The 18,351-nt window shown below is 40.9% G+C and overlaps 1 protein-coding gene across 1 annotated transcript; it reads right to left on the bottom strand.

The window, feature by feature from the left end:
• Window positions 1–32: 32 nt before the first annotated feature.
• Window positions 33–8,079, bottom strand: LOC115420704 (kelch domain-containing protein 10-like). Its single transcript, XM_030136161.1, has 10 exons — window positions 7,836–8,079; window positions 6,068–6,160; window positions 5,742–5,963; window positions 4,737–4,891; window positions 4,475–4,623; window positions 4,295–4,379; window positions 4,136–4,202; window positions 3,963–4,010; window positions 3,740–3,879; window positions 33–2,170 (listed from the first exon to the last, which is right to left on the bottom strand). The coding sequence occupies exons 1-10, from the start codon at window positions 7,918–7,920 to the stop codon at window positions 1,961–1,963; spliced, it is 1,254 nt and encodes a 417-aa protein (XP_029992021.1). The 5' UTR covers window positions 7,921–8,079; the 3' UTR covers window positions 33–1,960.
• Window positions 8,080–18,351: the final 10,272 nt, after the last annotated feature.

An 18,351-nucleotide genomic window follows, 5' to 3' on the forward strand; every position in this document is an offset into this window, starting at 1 on the left:
CAATGACAAAACTGACGATCTTTTGGAGAAAAAAAAAAAAAAAAATGGTTGTCTTAATTTATTGTGTGTACAGACATGAATTACAAAACATACTGTACATTACTGCCATAACTGCCTTTGGGAATACAATCACCTTTTACCCCAACAGTTTAGGTAAAGTGACAAGCACACCATAGAGACATGCAAAAGAGACAATTCAACTTTCACTGACACCAAAAATGATGCAAATATAAACATCTCAATCCTAAGCGAGGCAGTACATTTACCACATCTGAGCACATACTGACGCAGATTGATGCTTCAAATAAAATATAAATACAGCAATACAATGTCAAACCAGGAAAAAAGTAGTTTACTGTGCTATAGAAACTTTGAGGAAAAAAAACTGCAAATTCTATTGTACCACCAGCTACAGTGAGTGTGTAAAATAAAATGCTCCAGAGATGCTTGGGTTTCAAATTAAAGATAAAAAAATAACAGAAAAGAAAACACCAACTGTGATTGTTTACAAGCAGCAGAAAGCACAACTACAGTAACAGATTTACAGAGGTCATCAAAAGGCATATCAACGCCTCGTTTTACAAAAATATCGACATTTATGAAGATGGTTGATGTATTTAGAGCTCTACTGACTCACCTCTGATCACAGTGTTAAACATCCTGAGGATGCCTCACGTACCGTATCTGTAACCTGTCAAAAGAATCTGCACTACAGCACCACATTCTCCTGAAAAAAAGTTAATAATATAAATATTCTGTGTAACAGCATGAAAAAGTTAAGATGTTAAGTAGAAAATAAAATGAAGTCAGTCAGAAATATGAACTGTAGCTACAAGTTTCACTACAATTCTGAGTTTGTAGAATAAAAATAGCAGCACAGTGATTAAAAATTAAACAAATGACATCCTTTGCAAGTTAAAATGTTCAAGGAGTAAGCGACTTCTCTCTCTTAAATAAAAAAAAAGGCCAATATGGAGAGCACCAGGTAAAACCCCATGAACACAGCTCAAATGGCAATGAAAAAATTAAAATCGTATAAGGGTTAATTTTAGAAATAGAAAACAGTGAAAATTCAGAAGGCACCGAATGAAAAACCAAAAAGGCTCAGGAGTCATGGTGGAGCTACTGGTGCATAAATTAATATCCAACTTGTTCCGCTTCATTTATAAAGAGGCACTAAAAAATTCACAGTGATGCCATCAATGCCACACACTTCAGTTTGAATGTGACCACACAGGGAAACATTTTCTCAGTTTGGATGGCAGCATTACAATCACAGCTTGATATTGCCAAAAGTCCTATCGGCTAAACACCTAAAATGTGATGTCTTAAATATTGACTTAATTAGACTGTTAGGTGTTAAAATTACAATGTGTGCCTCTATTAAAACAAACTACTCTTCGAACCAGTTTTACTGACATCTAACAGCTGCATCCCAAGACCTGACTGTTAAATTTCAACTGAATTGGTCAAATTATTTGAGTTTCCTCTTCTAAGCTAGTGTAGTTGTTGACCTATTCCACAGTGTTAGCAGCACGTTTCATCATCCTCACGCTCTACAAGGTTTTGTGACAGTGGAGCATCCTTAGCAAGTGAAAAAGACAAAAAAAAAAAGCCTCTGATAAATAGGAGTGAATTGAGCATACAAGAATTCTGGTGTCCATAACAATGTGTGTTGATGGATGTGTGCAAACTCAAACCTGACACATTCACAAATGAACACATTGCACTTAGGATATGAAATACAGCACACACATTTACAGAAGTCAAAAACCATAAAAGGCATTCAGTGGTTTTTCTGAATCAGCTGACATCTTTTGAAATTTTTTTTTTTTGTTTTTTTTTTAAAGGTGCATTTTGTATTAAAAATGTCTGTCCTTTTAAGAAATCACATATTTACCAGTGATTTTAGAGTCAGTGCTTTTCCATCAGTTTCTGCCTCTTCAGTCTGTGCGCATCTTCATTTGAGCCGCTGAATTAGTGTATGTGTGAGTCCCAGGCTGAGCAGCTGAAGGGTCGACAGCTGGGACAAATGAGGGAATGTTTTCAGCAGTTTCTCCCACGTCAGTTCCAGCAGGCTGGGCACCACCAGCCACACTTTGTACAAAGAGCCAGTCCGCTGGTTGCCAGACATGTTGATGACACCACCATGGATGTACATGCACCCGGCCTGGAGGTTGGACAGGTGCAGGAAGTAAAGTTAGAGCTCAGTATGTTGAGTTTGGATTTGTTCACTAAGGCTGGGTTGCACAAACAAGGGTTATTTTGCAATACAAATTAGACCTAGGTTTAAGTTGCTGAAAATGAGTATCAGTTACTTTTAAACCAATATGGCAGGTAAAGAAAGGCTGATATAACAAATGTGTCCAGTCATGACATGGCTAATTATAGAACTTTCTAGCTAGCAAGTAATCAGTGTAAAATTTTAAAAGGTTTTCTCTGAAGTCCCAACAGCATGAATATTTATTGATTCTTTTAAGTTTGGGTGGAGCAAACATCTCCATATTAATGAAACTGGATTTAAAATTCAGTTTTTATCCATAAACTTACATTCATGACAAATAATTTAAATCATTAGTCATGCTGTTACTTTTGATGTTATATTTTTATGGAATAATTGCATACATCGTACCCCGTCGATTGTCACCCATAGACTGTGTGCGAGAAAGAACTATGGTGTTAATGTGTCCGTATCTATAAGAACGTTTGTCTGTCTTGGTCTTCGATATTTTCAAATATCACATTTCAAGAATGTTGAGACAGAATGTCACAAAATTTGGCACACATTTTAACTTGGATGCAAGGATGTAGTGCGATACTTTGATGGCCAAGGGTAAAAGGTCAAGATCATACAACATCATGACTGTCCGTTCTTGTGAATACAATCTCCACAACACCATGAGGGAATTTCTTCCAAATTGGCACAAATATGTTTACTTGGACCCAAGGACGAGCTGATTTTGGCGCCCAAGAAGTCAAAGGTCAAGATCACTGTGACTTCAGGCCAGACGTTTTTGGGCCCAACAGAGAGATGCACAAGCAGATTGTAAATGAAGAACAATGGACACATCTCATTTAATGTTTTGAGGCCAGAATTGACCACATTTGGACAAATCTTCAGAACCATCTGTGAGGGGTCATGAAAGAGCTAATGCTAAATGCTAGCTTAATGACCTGATAACCTACATTAAGCATATATGTAACAAATTTCACAGTCTTGTTAGAGTAATAATGAGTAGGTTAATTAACCAACTGTGCAGTAGTCTTTTCTGACACAAAGAAACATGTTTGAGTCAATAAGGAAAAGCTCTTAAAGTCCGATATGGCAGGTGAGTGAGTCGTCAACCAAAGCCATGACTGTTCATCCTAAAATCTTGGAATGTTCAAACGAAACAAATGCAACTAGAATGACTCCTGCACAAAAGCTTCTAACATTGTTTTACAAATTAACTCTTTTCTGGTGGTTTCACTTTCCTCTGATGTTGGCTGAGATGCTAGTGTGTTTGTTTCCACATGATTTGAGAAAGAAAGAGAATGAGCCCTCTGTCCAACTGAACGGTTTTGTTAAACTAAAAGTTTTAAAATGCATATAGATAGTAGGATATATGTATATTCCAGTAAGATAATAGTCCTAAAACTCCTCCCAGCACTAAATTAAATACAAATGTGATGGCACAATCCAGCCTATATGCTAAAATAAAGCTAAACACAGCATGTGAGTGAACGCTTATTCATTTACCGGAGTCACGGCGGCACAGTGAAAGTATGCTGGCTCTGGCATGATGGCAGGCAGCTTGTTCCACTGAAAAGTTTGCAGGTTGAGCTTCCACAGGTCAGACAGGATCACCTCTCCATTATAACCACCACATACAAACACCTCTGGGAGAAGAAAAGGTGAGAGATGGTTAAAGAAATGTTTCAAAGTGGTGTGTAAAAATGAGAGCATGTGATATAATCCTCACCATCTTTGACTTGCACACAGCTGTGACAACGCCGGGCGGGAGGATATCCTGTCATGATCATGAATGAACAGTGTTTAGTAGTAAATTTAGTTCAGTGTACAGTCTTTGAAAGCCGTAAAGTTTAATCCCCACCCCCCACCCCAAAAAATAAAACCAGGGTAAAGATAACACACCAATTTTTTCATGGGGTTTGGTCAGTATCTCCTCCCAGTAATTTGTCTCCAAGTTATATGCGTGAACCTGATGAACAAAAGTGGTGTTAAATCCTTAAAATAAACATGTTTCTTTTTATAATTAAATCTCATTTGCATCTATTAATCATTTTCTTTCACCTTGTCCAGAGAATATGATGTCCATGATGTCCCTCCTCCTAAAATGTATATCCTCTGTCCATCATGAGCGAGTTCATGTCTGTACCTGTAAAAATATGCATGTTTTCAGAACGCTTTAGTTTATATACTGGGATTCACACATACTTTTAGATGATATTGTAATAATTTCAGCTGTCTGACCTTTCCTCGGGTAGATCTGAGGGTTCGTTGTTTGGTTCGAGGTAGGTCCACTCCCTGGTGGTCAGGTCCAACTTGTGCAGGTCTGTGCTGTAAACATAGCCTGTTGTCCCTCCAAATACATACAGGTAGCCATTTATAATGACCATCGCCTGGAAGTGGACAGCACTTTTAGGTTTCTGTGCAGAACACACAGCTACACAGTACAAAAACAAAAAAAGAAATCTGCATCTGTGTTCCATCTGCATAAAGAAACATACATTACCTGTCCGTAGATTTTGTTGGGTTTCTTCCCTCGACAGTTAAGAAGGTTCCATCGCTTGTACTGAACATTGCAAACATGGACGTCATTGCCATTGTTTTCACCAAATGGAATCCCAGTGCCACCAAACACAAGCAGATTGTTGCCATGCAAGACAGCTGGGAGAGACACGATCAAACAGTCACTGTTAGATACTGCATTACACTTTGTTTTCCTCAACTGTCTGGTTTAATTCAACCATTAGAGACGCTACAGATCAATATTTTAATGAGCTCCTACACTGAGGAATACTCTGCCGCTTTATTTATGATCTGTGGTCTCTGTTAAAAGGCAGCTAAAGACAAATTTATTCACAATAGCCTTTGATTGAACCCCCTTCTGTCTAGTATTACAATCATGTCTAAGGCAGTTATTGTCCATTTTTACTGATGTTCTTCTATGGCGGCATTTTAACAATTTATTTTTGTTAAGTACTTTGATGACCATTTCATTATTTGTATTATTTATCTATATCATTTGGTAACTTTATTTCTGTGATATCCTTTGTGTCCTTGCTTTGTGGAAAGTGCTACAATGAATACTCCCGACTTGATAACTTGGAGTTCACTACTCCCTGCCTGAGATGCAAATGCACACTGCCAACAGCAGGTTCATTTCTCTGCAGAATAAACAGTCGGTGCAATAATCCACACTGCAGAAGGCTGCCAATAGGAGAAAGTAGACAAAGGCATTTGGCTTATGTTTGTGTGTGAATATTCTGCTTTTACAAATGATTAATAAAAATGTTATGCAAATGTATCATGTGGTAGTATTAGCGTATAATTGTCTATTTATCTATTCTACTGGAGTGGACTGATGGGAATCTGGTTACTTAAGTTTATGTAAACGCATTGACTGTTTGCACATCAGGCTGACAATACAGTAGGATGTGAATCTAAAAGGAACTAAGTACGGATGTGCAGTAAGTCTACTTCTGATAAAAGAACAGGGCAGTGCATTAGTCCTTACCTGACATTGAGGCTAGTTCTGTAGGCATGTAGCCCTCTGTGTGTACTTGTTGCCAGGTAGCTGTAGCAAAGTGAAACCGCCAGAGCTCCCTAAAAAGAGGGTAGTCTTCATTCTCTGACCCGCCTGCCTCCTCAAAATCAGGGTTGTAGCCTCCGAACACATATAAATTCGTACTGTCTGCAACACAGCGGTGTCCACTCCGGGCTGGAGGTATGCAGTGTCCTGCAGGAAGAGCGGCAGCCAAAGTCTGACACTGAACTCCATTTAGCATGTAAACAAGTGTGAGGGGGACTTTAAGTGTTAGAAAGGACTTTAAGTGCTAGTACCTTCTCTCAGGAACCTGTTCGGGATTCGTAGACTGGGGCATGAAGGAGAGAAGATACGTCGAGCTTGAAGCCATCGGGCCCGCTTCTTGGATCCTAAATAATTCAAAAGGGACTAATAAGATTCAGAAAATCTGCCCAATTGAACATTTAGTCATTATAGAGTCTTTGTTGAAACCGCTCATTTCGACAACTAGAAGAAATCCCTCAAGAGTTAACACTTCCACCATCAGCAAAGAGTGATCATTTTAATTATTTTTTGCTTTAAAGGACACCTGCTTTTGCTTCTGTTGAAGTGGAATTTGTTTGATGCATGATGCAATAATTTAGTTTGAGAACAGTTCATTTTTCTGTAAACAATACTGCCAAACTTATACATTTCAATTAATTAAAGTCTGGGTGTTGAAAGCATCATTATCTGCATTCTGGGAAATTTATGAAGTAATTTATGCCTTTAGTGAAATTATCTTGATTTATCAAAACACATATTAAGACAAATCCAGGTAATGAAGTGCTGAGTGTTTTCAGATATTCTGTATCACAGTCAGTTGTTTCTTCTCCTATAGTCTGACAGCCTAAAAATGTCAAAAACACAGTCATAAAAAACATCTACACAGGTATTTGTAATTTTGTACTAAGAAGCATGTTCAAAGAGGTCCAACATACACCCGATTCCATAGTTGAAGACTACTGTGACAATCCCACCGTAGTAGCTTCAATTCACTGACCTGGATAAACTTCTAGTATTAGTCATATAATGTGAGGGCAGTTAAGCACAGTGTATACTTAAACTTAATATAGTCAACAATAATCCAGCTATTTTCAGCACTTCGTTTTTCTATATCACTCATCTGTTATTGTCGGTTTCAGTCACTGCCAAGGTGTGTGCCTGATGTTTTACAGCAAAACTGTCACTTGTAGGCACTTGAAACCACAACAGAAAAACACTGTTTATACAACAAACGCACTGATAAGCGCCAGATAGTTTTTAATCCACTGAACAACTAATGGGCTTTTACTTTGAAATGGAAAAATGTTACATATGTGGAAAAGCGTATTGCTTTGTTTTAAAAATGGGTGAATCAAACTTATGTTTCCTAGTAAACATGATCATTTCTATGTATTAAACAGAGGAAAATAAAAGGCGTGGTACTTCCTGCAGCTGAATCACCATTAGAGGATGTACTTCAATTGTTATTATAACTTTTCAAATTAAATGCCTCCCTTTTAATGTTTTAGTGACCACAGATTTTTCTCTGCTGGCATTCAAGTCTGCTAGTTTCTCCCTTATTCTGGTCACTTCGTATTTAGTTAATGTGTCTACGCTTTGTATCTGTGACAATAGAAACAAAATCTGCCTATTTACATCTGTGCATCGGTGTCACAAAAACTAATGTGCAAGTAACATTTCGTTTCCAGTGAAGATAATGCTAACGTGGTTTTTTGTCTCTTCTAGAGAGTCTATACATTTTTCGATCGACTTCTCACATGCAACTCCAGTCCCTATATCCAGTAATCAACAATAACATTATCTGGGTAGTTCGCCGTTGATCATTTATTTATTAGCTTCCGTAGCAACACAAGCTAGCTGAGATGATGCACACAGCTAGCACTGCTAACTCACCAAAGAAATTCACATACATACATAGTCTGTTGTATGACTAAAACAAACCCGATATTCAGTGACGTTTGTTACAAAATGAACCCTTAGTCGCCTATTTATCTTTTGGATAGTGCTTTGCTGTAGCTGAACAGTGCAGTGTTTACAAACCTGAGTCGCGGACAGAGGGCCTCCACGACAGTTTCTCAAACGTATTGAGCAAATTGGAGGTTTCGTTGTGTTCAGAGGACGACATCTCGACAGGTGATCCAAAAGACAGAGGGGTCACGCCCAGATGTGAACCAGAACCTGCTTGGGGCTGATAAAACGTTGAGGCATTAGATCGCGGGCTCCTGGAAACAGACCAAAATAAGAAACACTACATGACGTCCACACCTGCTGCTATGCTGCTGCTCCCCCGTCACAAACAAATGAGCCTGTTGACCAATCAGAGCAGCCGGAGCCTTCATGGTGCGTTCACGGACGTCATGGAGGTCTTTGTTGTTTCTGAAAAAGTCAGTCCCCTCCAGGATTTCGCGGGATTTTTTTTTTTATTGTTGCAGCCTAAAATGCCTGATTTTGCGGCAGCTTTTCCAAAAAAATTGCGGTGAAAGTTGCGATGATTTGAGGATTCTTTTATTGAAGTCACAGGAACAGGGGCAATTGCAAATTACCTAGAACTGTCTGTTTTTAGCAGCATCAAGGAACGTCAGCCAATTAGAGCGCAGCGTCACGGAACGCCAGCCAATGAGAGCGCAGCGTCACGGAACGCCAGCCAATGAGAGTGCAGCGTCACGGAAAGTCAGCCAATGAGAGCGCAGCATCACGGAACGCCAGCCAATAAGAGTGCAGCATCAAAGAATGCCAGCCAATGAGAGCGCAGCGTCGCAGAACGCCAGCCAATGAGAGCGCAGCGTCACAGAACGCCAGCCAATGAGAGCGCAGCGTCACAGAACATCAGCCAATGAGAGTGCAGCGTCACAGAACGTCAGCCATTGAGAGGGCAGCGTCACAGAACATCAGCCAATGAGAGCGCAGTGTCACAGAACGCCAGCCAATGAGAGCGCAGTGTAACGGAACACCAGCCAATCAGAGCGGAGCGTCACAGAACGTCAGCCAATGAGAGCGCAGCGTCACAGAACATCAACCAATCAGAGCGTAGCGTTACAGAACGTCAGCCAATGAGAGTGCAGCGTCACAGAACATCAACCAATCAGAGCGTAGCGTCACAGAACGCAAGCCAATGAGAGTGCAGCATCACAGAACGTCAGCCAATGAGAGCACAGTGTTACAGAACGCCAGCCAATGAGAGTGGAGCGTCACAGAACATCAGCCAATGAGAGCGCAGCGTCTCAGAACTCCAGCCAATGAGAGCGCAGCATCACAGAACATCAACCAATGAGAGCGCAGCGTCACGGAATGTCAGCCAATGAGAGCGCAGCGTCACCGAACGTCAGCCAATGAGAGTGCAGCGTCACCGAACGTCAGCCAATGAGAGCGCAGCATCACAGAACTCCAGCCAATGAGAGCGCAGCGTCACAGAACGCCAGCCAATGAGAGCGCAGCATCACAGAACGTCAGCCAATGAGAGCGCAGCGTCTCAGAACTCCAGCCAATGAGAGCGCAGCATCACAGAATGCCAGCCAATGAGAGCGCAGCGTCACGGAACGTCAGCCAATGAGAGCGCAGAGTCACCGAACGCCCGCCAATCAGAGCGCAGCGTCACGGAACGTCAGCCAATTAGAGCACAGCGTCATGGAAAGTCAGCCAATGAGAGCGCAGCGTCACGGAACGCCAGCCAATAAGAGCGCAGCGTCAAAGAACGCCAGCCAATGAGAGCGCAGCGTCACAGAATGCCAGCCAATGAGAGCGCAGCGTCACAGAATGCCAGCCAATGAGAGCGCAGCATCAAAGAACGCCAGCCAATGAGAGCGCAGCGTCAAAGAATGCCAGCCAATGAGAGCGCAGCATCACAGAACATCAGCCAATGAGAGTGTAGCGTCACAGAATGTCAGCCAGTCACAGCGCAGCGTCACAGAATGTCAGCCAATGAGAGCGCAGCATCACAGAACATCAGCCAATGAGAGTGTAGCGTCACAGAACGTCAGCCAGTCACAGCGCAGCGTCAAAGAATGCCAGCCAATGACAGCGCAGCATCACAGAACATCAGCCAATGAGAGTGTAGCATCACAGAACGTGAGCCAGTCACAGCGCAGCGTCACAGAAAGTCAGCCACTGAGAGGGCAGCGTCACAGAACGTCAGCCAGTCACAGCGCAGCGTCACAGAACATCAGCCAATGAGAGCACAGCGTCACAGAACGTCAACCAATCAGAGCGTAGTGTCACAGAACGCCAGCCAATGAGAGCACAGTGTAATGGAACGCCAGCCAATCAGAGCGGAGCGTCACAGAACGTCAGCCAATGAGAGCGCAGTGTCACAGAACATCAACCAATCAGAGCGTAGCGTCACAGAACGCCAGCCAATGAGAGCGCAGCATCACAGAATGCAAACCAATCAGAGCGTAGCATCACAGAACATCAGCCAATGAGAGCGCAGTGTAACGGAACGCCAGCCAATCAGAGTGGAGCGTCACAGAACGTCAGCCAATGAGAGCGCAGCGTCACAGAACATCAACCAATCAGAGCGTAGCGTCACAGAATGCAAGCCAATGAGAGTGCAGCGTCACAGAATGCCAGCCAATGAGAGCGCAGTGTCACAGAACACGAACCAATCAGAGCGTAGCATCACAGAATGTCAGCCAATGAGAGTGCAGTGTAACGGAACGCCAGCCAATCAGAGTGGAGCATCACAGAACGTCAGCCAATGAGAGCGTAGCGTCACAGAACATCAACCAATCAGAGCGTAGTGTCACAGAACGCCAGCCAATGAGAGCGCAGCATCACAGAACACGAACCAATCAGAGCATAGTGTCACAGAACATCAGCCAATGAGAGTGCAGCGTTACAGAACGCCAGCCAATGAGAGTGGAGCGTCACAGAACATCAGCCAATAAGAGTGGAGCGTCACAGAAAACCAGCCAATGAGAGCGCAGCATCACAGAACATCAACCAATCAGAGCATAGCGTCATGGAACGCCAGCCAATGAGAGCACAGCGTCACAGAACGTCAGCCAATGAGAGCACAGCGTCACAGAACGTCAGCCAATCAGAGCTTAGCGTCTCAGAGCATCAGACAATGAGAGCGCAGCGTCACGGAACGCCAGCCAATGAGAGCGCAGCTTCACAGAACATCAGCCAATTAGAGCGCAGCATCATGGAACGTCAACCAATCAGAGCGTAGTGTCACAGAACGCCAGCCAATAAGAGCGCAGCATCAAAGAACGCCAGCCAATGAGAGCGCAGCGTCACAGAATGCCAGCCAATGAGAGCGCAGTGTCAAAGACTGCCAGCCAATGAGAGCGCAGCGTCACAGAACATCAGCCAATGACAGCGCAGCGTCACAGAACATCAGCCAGTAACAGTGCAGCCTCATAGAACGTCAGCCAATGAGAGCGCAGCGTCACAGAACGTCAGCCAATGAGAGTGCAGCATCACAGAACGTCAACCAATCAGATTACAGCATCACAGAACGCCAGCCAATGAGAGCATAGGTTCACACAACCTGAGAGCCTGATCCTTAGTTTTTCTCTTTCCTGTTGTGCTGTTACACAGTTATAACAAACATTTTTTGTAATAAATAACTTATATATACAAATGCAATGTAGAACAACATCACTTTCATCCAAATACATGCAGTATGTTATTAATCAGTCCCTCCAGGACTTTTCTGGATTTATTTATTTTTTATTATTGTGGCCTAAAATGCCTGATTTTGTGGCAGCTTTTCCAAAAAATTGCGGTGAAAGTTGTGATGATTTGAGGCTTCTTTTATTAAAGTCACAGGAACATGGGCATTTGCAAATTACCTAGAACAGTCTTTTTTGAGTTTTAGCCTTAAAAAGCACCAGGAAGCAATGATTTTAAACAAAACAGGCTTTTTTTCATTCATTCATTTATTTGTTTTGAGCAGAAGAAAAATTTAAACATTTTTTGTGTACAAGGAACTAATATCAGAGCAGATACATTAATAAAGATGATCAAGACAAAATAACAATTACCATCTACACTAGTAATAACAAGATAAATTCAAAATGTACTGCTCAAAAAGGAGTGGGAAGAAGAAAACTGATTAAATCCCACCCCCATCTCACATTTATACAACACAACACATGACTTTTGCTTCCTTAATGATATAGTAGTATATTTAGGGTTAGGGTTAGATGGGTTACATGCACACTCACACACATACACACAAAGAGAGACAGGTGCACAAGTCAGCCAAACTTGGGTTGCTTTCTATCTAACACATAGGAGTAAACATTAATATTAACACCAAGTTTAATGACTATTTCCGTTTGTGAGCTCGTTTTTTAACTCCACACACAGACTTACGCTCGTACTCCCTCACGCACACACACACACGCACACTCACACACAATATACAGAAAGGAAAGCATGCCTCCACAGGTTCTTTATTCTCTTCTATTGCCTTATAGAGTACATCTGCGCTAACTTTGACCCTTTCAGCTCCTGCTATTGTTCTGGATCCAACAGCCTCTGTCATTGGGACTTGTCTCGTCTTTCCTCTTCCAGTTTCAGCCGTTCTCCTACATGTTTTGCAGTTGAAAAGTGTCTGTGGAGCGGCCACTTTCGTTCGTGTTCCACCACAATATGGCAGGCAGTGCAGAACAGTATACTTCCGCTTTTGTCTAACATCTGGAAACTGACTTGCACGAACTTTGGCAGTGATATTTGTCGGTAAATGAGTGTTTTGAATTGCATGTCTTCATCTTCTCAACCGTCAACAAGGAAGTGAACGTGATGACATACATGTCATGCAGAGGGGGTGGGCGAAAGGGGGCTGAGGTGATTAGTCAAATTTGCGGAAAATTCGCGGTGACTGGACGAAATTGCAGTGCTGTGTAGAATTTGCGGTGATTGGTTGAATTTGCGTTAATAGTTGCGATCGCAACATTGCAAATTCCTGGAGGGACTGAAAAGTAAAGAATTACTCTAATGCAGGTGTGTCAAATGCATTTTACTTCAGTGGCTAGTGCTGGGCGATACCACACTTTTACAATTCGATACGATACTGATTACTTTTTTGGTATATATATATATATATATATTCAATTACCGATACTTTCAGCAATTTTTTTTTTTTTTATTATTAAAATGTTTCACTTAAAAGACATCTCCCATGACAAATAGTCAATTTAATAGCTTTAATGTGCATAACCTTTGGTGGCCATTTTTTAAGCAATGAAATAAATTTACAAAAACACATAAATAATAAATAATTAACATAAACATCAACCCATAAAGACCCAGTGCTACTTTATTGGTGGTTCCCAAAGGAATTTTTCTCTTTATGTAACCTTTCTTAAGTGATTTATCATTATTTATCATAATATTATCTTCTGTATTTTGTGATTTTTTTCAGTGAAAATTAGGTATTTTCCTATATTTAATTTACTAATCATGTAGATGTTCACAAATGCTCAGATTAAAGTTGAGGGTTATTATATCAGAACCAGCGAAAACTGAAGAAAAAGTCACATTTCGAGCAAAGATATCATTAACCGAACAAAAAACAAGTGTCTCCATCCACTGTCATTTATCCAACTCCACGGGTTTTACTGGTGAATCAATGTTGTAGAAGATGATGGTGTTTCCACATTCACTTTGGAGCCTCTGAACGTCCAAATGGGTCATATCTGATGACCATGAAAAGATGACAAACTGCATTTTACACCAATTATTTACATGTGTTGACAGGATTAGAGGTTCAACGGGTATTAAACAGTTTATATCAGTAGGTGTTTTTGGTTGCCAGTGGATGTTTGGGTCTTTATGGGTTAATTGAAATATATATACAGGGTGGGGAAGCAAAATTTACAATGAACATTTAGTTGTTTTTTCTCAGCAGGCACTACGTCAATTGTTTTGAAACCAAACATATATTGATGTCATAATCATACCTAACACTATTATCCATACCTTTTCAGAAACTTTTGCCCATATGAGTAATCAGGAAAGCAAACGTTGAAGAGTGTGTGATTTGCTGAATGCACTCGTCACACCAAAGGAAATTTCAAAAATAGTTGGAGTGTCCATAAAGACTGTTTATAATCTAAAGAAGAGAATGACTATGAGCAAAACTATTACGAGAAAGTCTGGAAGATACTATTAAAGAAGAATGGGAGAAGTTGTCACCCAAATATTTGAGGAACACTTGCGCAAGTTTCAGGAAGCGTGTGAAGGCAGTTATTGAGAAAGAAGGAGAACACATAGAATAAAAAAATGTTCTATTATGTAAATTTTCTTGTGGCAAATAAATTCTCATGACTTTCAATAAACTAATTGGTCATACACTGTCTTTCAATCCCTGCCTCAAAATATTGTAAATTTTGCTTCCCCACGCTGTATATATATATATATATATATATATATATATATATATATATAAAAAACCACAAATGATAAATCTAAATAGGAATTAAATAAAAATGTAAAAAATAAAACACAAAAATAATAAATAACTACCACATATGAATTAAGTTAAAATAAAGAAATAATACACTTGAATAAAAAAAAAAAATTACACAGTTTGAATGTATTCATTGAATACAATGAAATGGTTACAATGCCAAAGACTTTTACAACAGAGCAAAGTTAGAAAAGAATAAAATTGACTGCCATTCTGATGGAACTGGGCTAATTTTCAGGTGATTAAAAAGGTTGCTTGTCTTGCTGCAGTGTTGTACATTTTTACTATACAGACTACACTTTGCCATACTTTTATCCATGGGTGAGAAATATATCCACACCACCCTCCACTTTCTCTCAGCCATTATCTCCTTTCAGACACGTGCAGCTGCAGACTGAACTGTTGCTAGCAGGCTAAAAACAGCTAACTGGAATTACCGCACTTCTGGTGGCATGACATGGATGGAGCAGTTCAATTTTATGCTGCCGGGGGGAGGTGTCAGTACAAAACCTTGAAGTGAGTTACCATATCAGATTCAGACGTGACAGAGGCACTTTTATTTCGCCGTTATTAATTAATATCGATACTTTAATAGTGTAATCGATCCTCAAATGAGTCATGTGTGAGTATCGATATATCAATACCACAGAATCGATACGCCCACCACTATCAGGGACAACACACAGCACAATTTGATTTCAAGAGGGCCGAACCAGTAAAATAATAGCATAAAAACCTACTAATAATGACACCTTCAAATGTTTCTCTTTGTTTCAGTACAAAAAGTAAAAGTATATTATGAACATGTTTATAAATCCAATTATGTCATGGATCACCAGTGACCTGAAAGCACTTCTAAACCAGAGCAAGAAGGCTTTCCATTCTAGAGACAGAGAGGAACTGAGGAGAGTGCAGCATGAACTCAGAGAGAGGCTCAGGACATGTAAAGACACCTACAGGAGGAAGCTGGAGGCCAAACTCATCAACTGTCACTTTTACACAGACATACTGGAAAAAAAAGCTGAAATGGTGATCCCACATTTTTCCACCATTAACTGTTTTTCACAGCCAAGCCAAGGGAGTAACAGAGGTGAGACAGGCTGGACTTTTGCACAGCGGACCTGCGTTCCGGAATCAAAGGGACGGTGACACAGCACAGCGTATAGTGTGACGTATAACCTGCATGTTGGAAATACTCCGAGCAGAGTCAGCCTGTCTTTCACTGTTCCACAAATGTTAGCATGGATAGTCCTCTGCCTGAAGTGACAACAGCTTGTGGATCTTGGCGTCTCCCCAGTTCGACATCTTTCTGGTCGCGTTGATATGTTTGTTTACTGTACACAGCCCACGCTCATTCTTCAGTCTTCCCAGTGTGGGGGTCGCGCATGCAATACATCATCAAAACGTCACACCTTGGTTGCGGAACGAGAGGTGTTCCTTTACATAGCATTCCAGAATCATGATTCCACCTTTATCTCAGCTCTGTTACTACCTCCAGAGGCGTTACAGAGCCGTGACAGAGGTGGGACCAAATGATGCCACCATTTTGTTTACACGGAAGTCGTCCTGGAATAAAGGTGAAATATTCCCGGAACAGAACCTCTGTGTAAAAGGGGCTAATGTGAGGGACGAGTGGACAGGAATGAAGAAGATCACAAGGATGAAGGGGAGGGACAGATAGACATCAGGGAGCCTGGACAGAGCAAACCAGTTAAACTAGTTTTTCAACTGGTTCAGCTCTTTCTGCCCCCCCCCCCCCACCACCACCACCACCACCACCATCCCCTGACTCCTACACACCCACACTGTCCCACACACTTCAACCCCTCCCCCCTCATTCTCAAGAGCAGCAACTCTCTCCTTCCTCCTCCTCCTGAAGACAACAGCACCCTCCCCCGCATGGTGACTACAGGCCAGGTTAGGAGACAGCTGGAAAGACTTCACCAGTTGAAGGCTGCAGGTCCTGATGGCATCTCCCCCAGGACACTTTAACGACTCACTACTGCAACCTTGCTAGGACAAATCACTGTTTTATTAAATTATGTAAAAGTACAGAGATTTTACCCTCAAGGAGTATCTTTCTAGTGATCAGAAGTGATGTCGAGTCAATTTCTATATATACTGTATATATGTCTACTTTTTCACAGCTGTGAGCCTATCCAGCTGACAAATGTTTACGTTTGGATCTAAATCTGAAGTAAACTGAGCAGTGGAGGGTAATCGCAGCTCTATGCCCACTAGCGAGGTTTTATATATATATATATATATATATATATATATATATATATATATATATATATATATATATACACACACACACACACACACATACATATATTAGGACTGTCAAACAATTCAAATTTTTCATCAGATTAATCACAGGGTTGCTGTGGATTAATTTAAATTAATCACAATTAAATATCATTAATTTTTAATCTATATTAATCGTGTTTCATTTTGCATGAGCAAACAGACTCATGAAACAGGGGCATATAGATATATGCACTTAACATGTTTGTCAAAAGCTGGGCGATGCATTAGCTGAAGTGCAAGCAGAATCCCAGACTAACATATGTTTCACACATAAATAAATAGATAAATAAATAAAATTTTTTTTGCATAAATTTTTGGCTAAGGTCTTGTATTGGTGTTGGGAGAGTCAGACCATAGTGTAAAGTCTTCTCCATCACATCCCAAAGATTCTCAATGGCGGTCAGGTCTGGACTCTGTGGTGGCCAATTCATGTGTGACAGACGTCTTATGGGTCCTGAAACACTCTTTCACATGTCTGAGGATGAAATCACAGATTCTTAGGATTGTCTAATCTTTATGTTCTCTGAGAAATCAGTGATTGTTTAAGAAATTAGAAACTATTCACAGCATCAGTTGGGGTTAAACACCTTGTTTCCAGCTGAAACGTATTAACCACAGCAGTTATCATCCAACAGAAGGATCCTAATTATTTGCATTATTGAATCCGAGGACTTCTGTCTTGGCCAAACTGTGCATGTCAGACAGAAAGACAAGGAATAAGTGGAGAGATTGACCAATCACACCAAGTCAACCTTTGCCCCCAATCTTTGGGGGCTGCTTTGATGTGTTAATCTGAATTTGAATCTCACGAAGAAAAACTAAAAGAAAAAACTGAACAAAGAAATCAATCATATGGCAATCCACTGGATTTCTACTCACTCTTTTGTGAGTGAACTATATGGAAAGATGTTGAGAGCGTTAGAGTGATCACACCATTTGTCTTTCAGAGATGATTCTTACTTGGCCACCATTTAGACGTCAAAGACAGTTCACTGTAGAGCACAGTTTGGACATGGAGTTGTGTAAGTGTTTGCCAGATAAAACTGTAAAATGTTACTTTCAGGTGACTGTTTCTGTCAAACTGGGATTGCACACATTACACAAAACCTGTTTGTGGCAGAAAGCTCATGAAAATGCAAATCAATCAAGCCTGTGGCTGTTTTAGAAGGTCAGTAATGTTAACTTACACGTTTTCCTTGCCTTACAAGTTCACTACAGCCACAGGAAGAACTTCCTGAACAATGAGGTGGATCATGTTAATTAACCTAGAAACACAAAAATACAATTTAGGCCCTGTCCATACGAAAACGGTGTCAGTCGTAAAAGTTTTGTATCGGATAGGCCTTTTGTCCACACAAAACCAGCATTGTCAGTCACTGAAACGGCATCTTTTTGAAACTGGGTCCCAGAGTGAAAAAATTTGAAAACGCCAATTTCTCGTCTTCGCCTGTACGACCAAACCGCAACTTTTCTAAAATGATGTCATTGTCCCACCTTCAGTCTCTAACCTTTCACCCCAGAAGCCATACACCACTTCACAACAACAACAACGACAATGGCGGACTACAGAGTTGTGCTCGTGCTACAACAGCTACTGAGCTTATTGGAAATATTGAATCAAAATCTTTGGCTACTCTTTCATTACAATGAGCAACAAACAACCATAGCTAACAATATTCACTACATGCTCTTGGATCTACCATGGAGAGGGGCAACCAGAAGGGCAACCAGGAGGACATATTAGATCAGACCTGGTAGAACCAAGTAAGCTTTATGCACATGCTCCACATCTTCTTCTCCATTTTTTTCAAGAGCATTACAACA

The sequence above is a fragment of the Sphaeramia orbicularis genome, chromosome 6, assembly GCF_902148855.1.
Source record: "Sphaeramia orbicularis chromosome 6, fSphaOr1.1, whole genome shotgun sequence".
NCBI classification, from domain to species: domain Eukaryota; kingdom Metazoa; phylum Chordata; class Actinopteri; order Kurtiformes; family Apogonidae; genus Sphaeramia; species Sphaeramia orbicularis.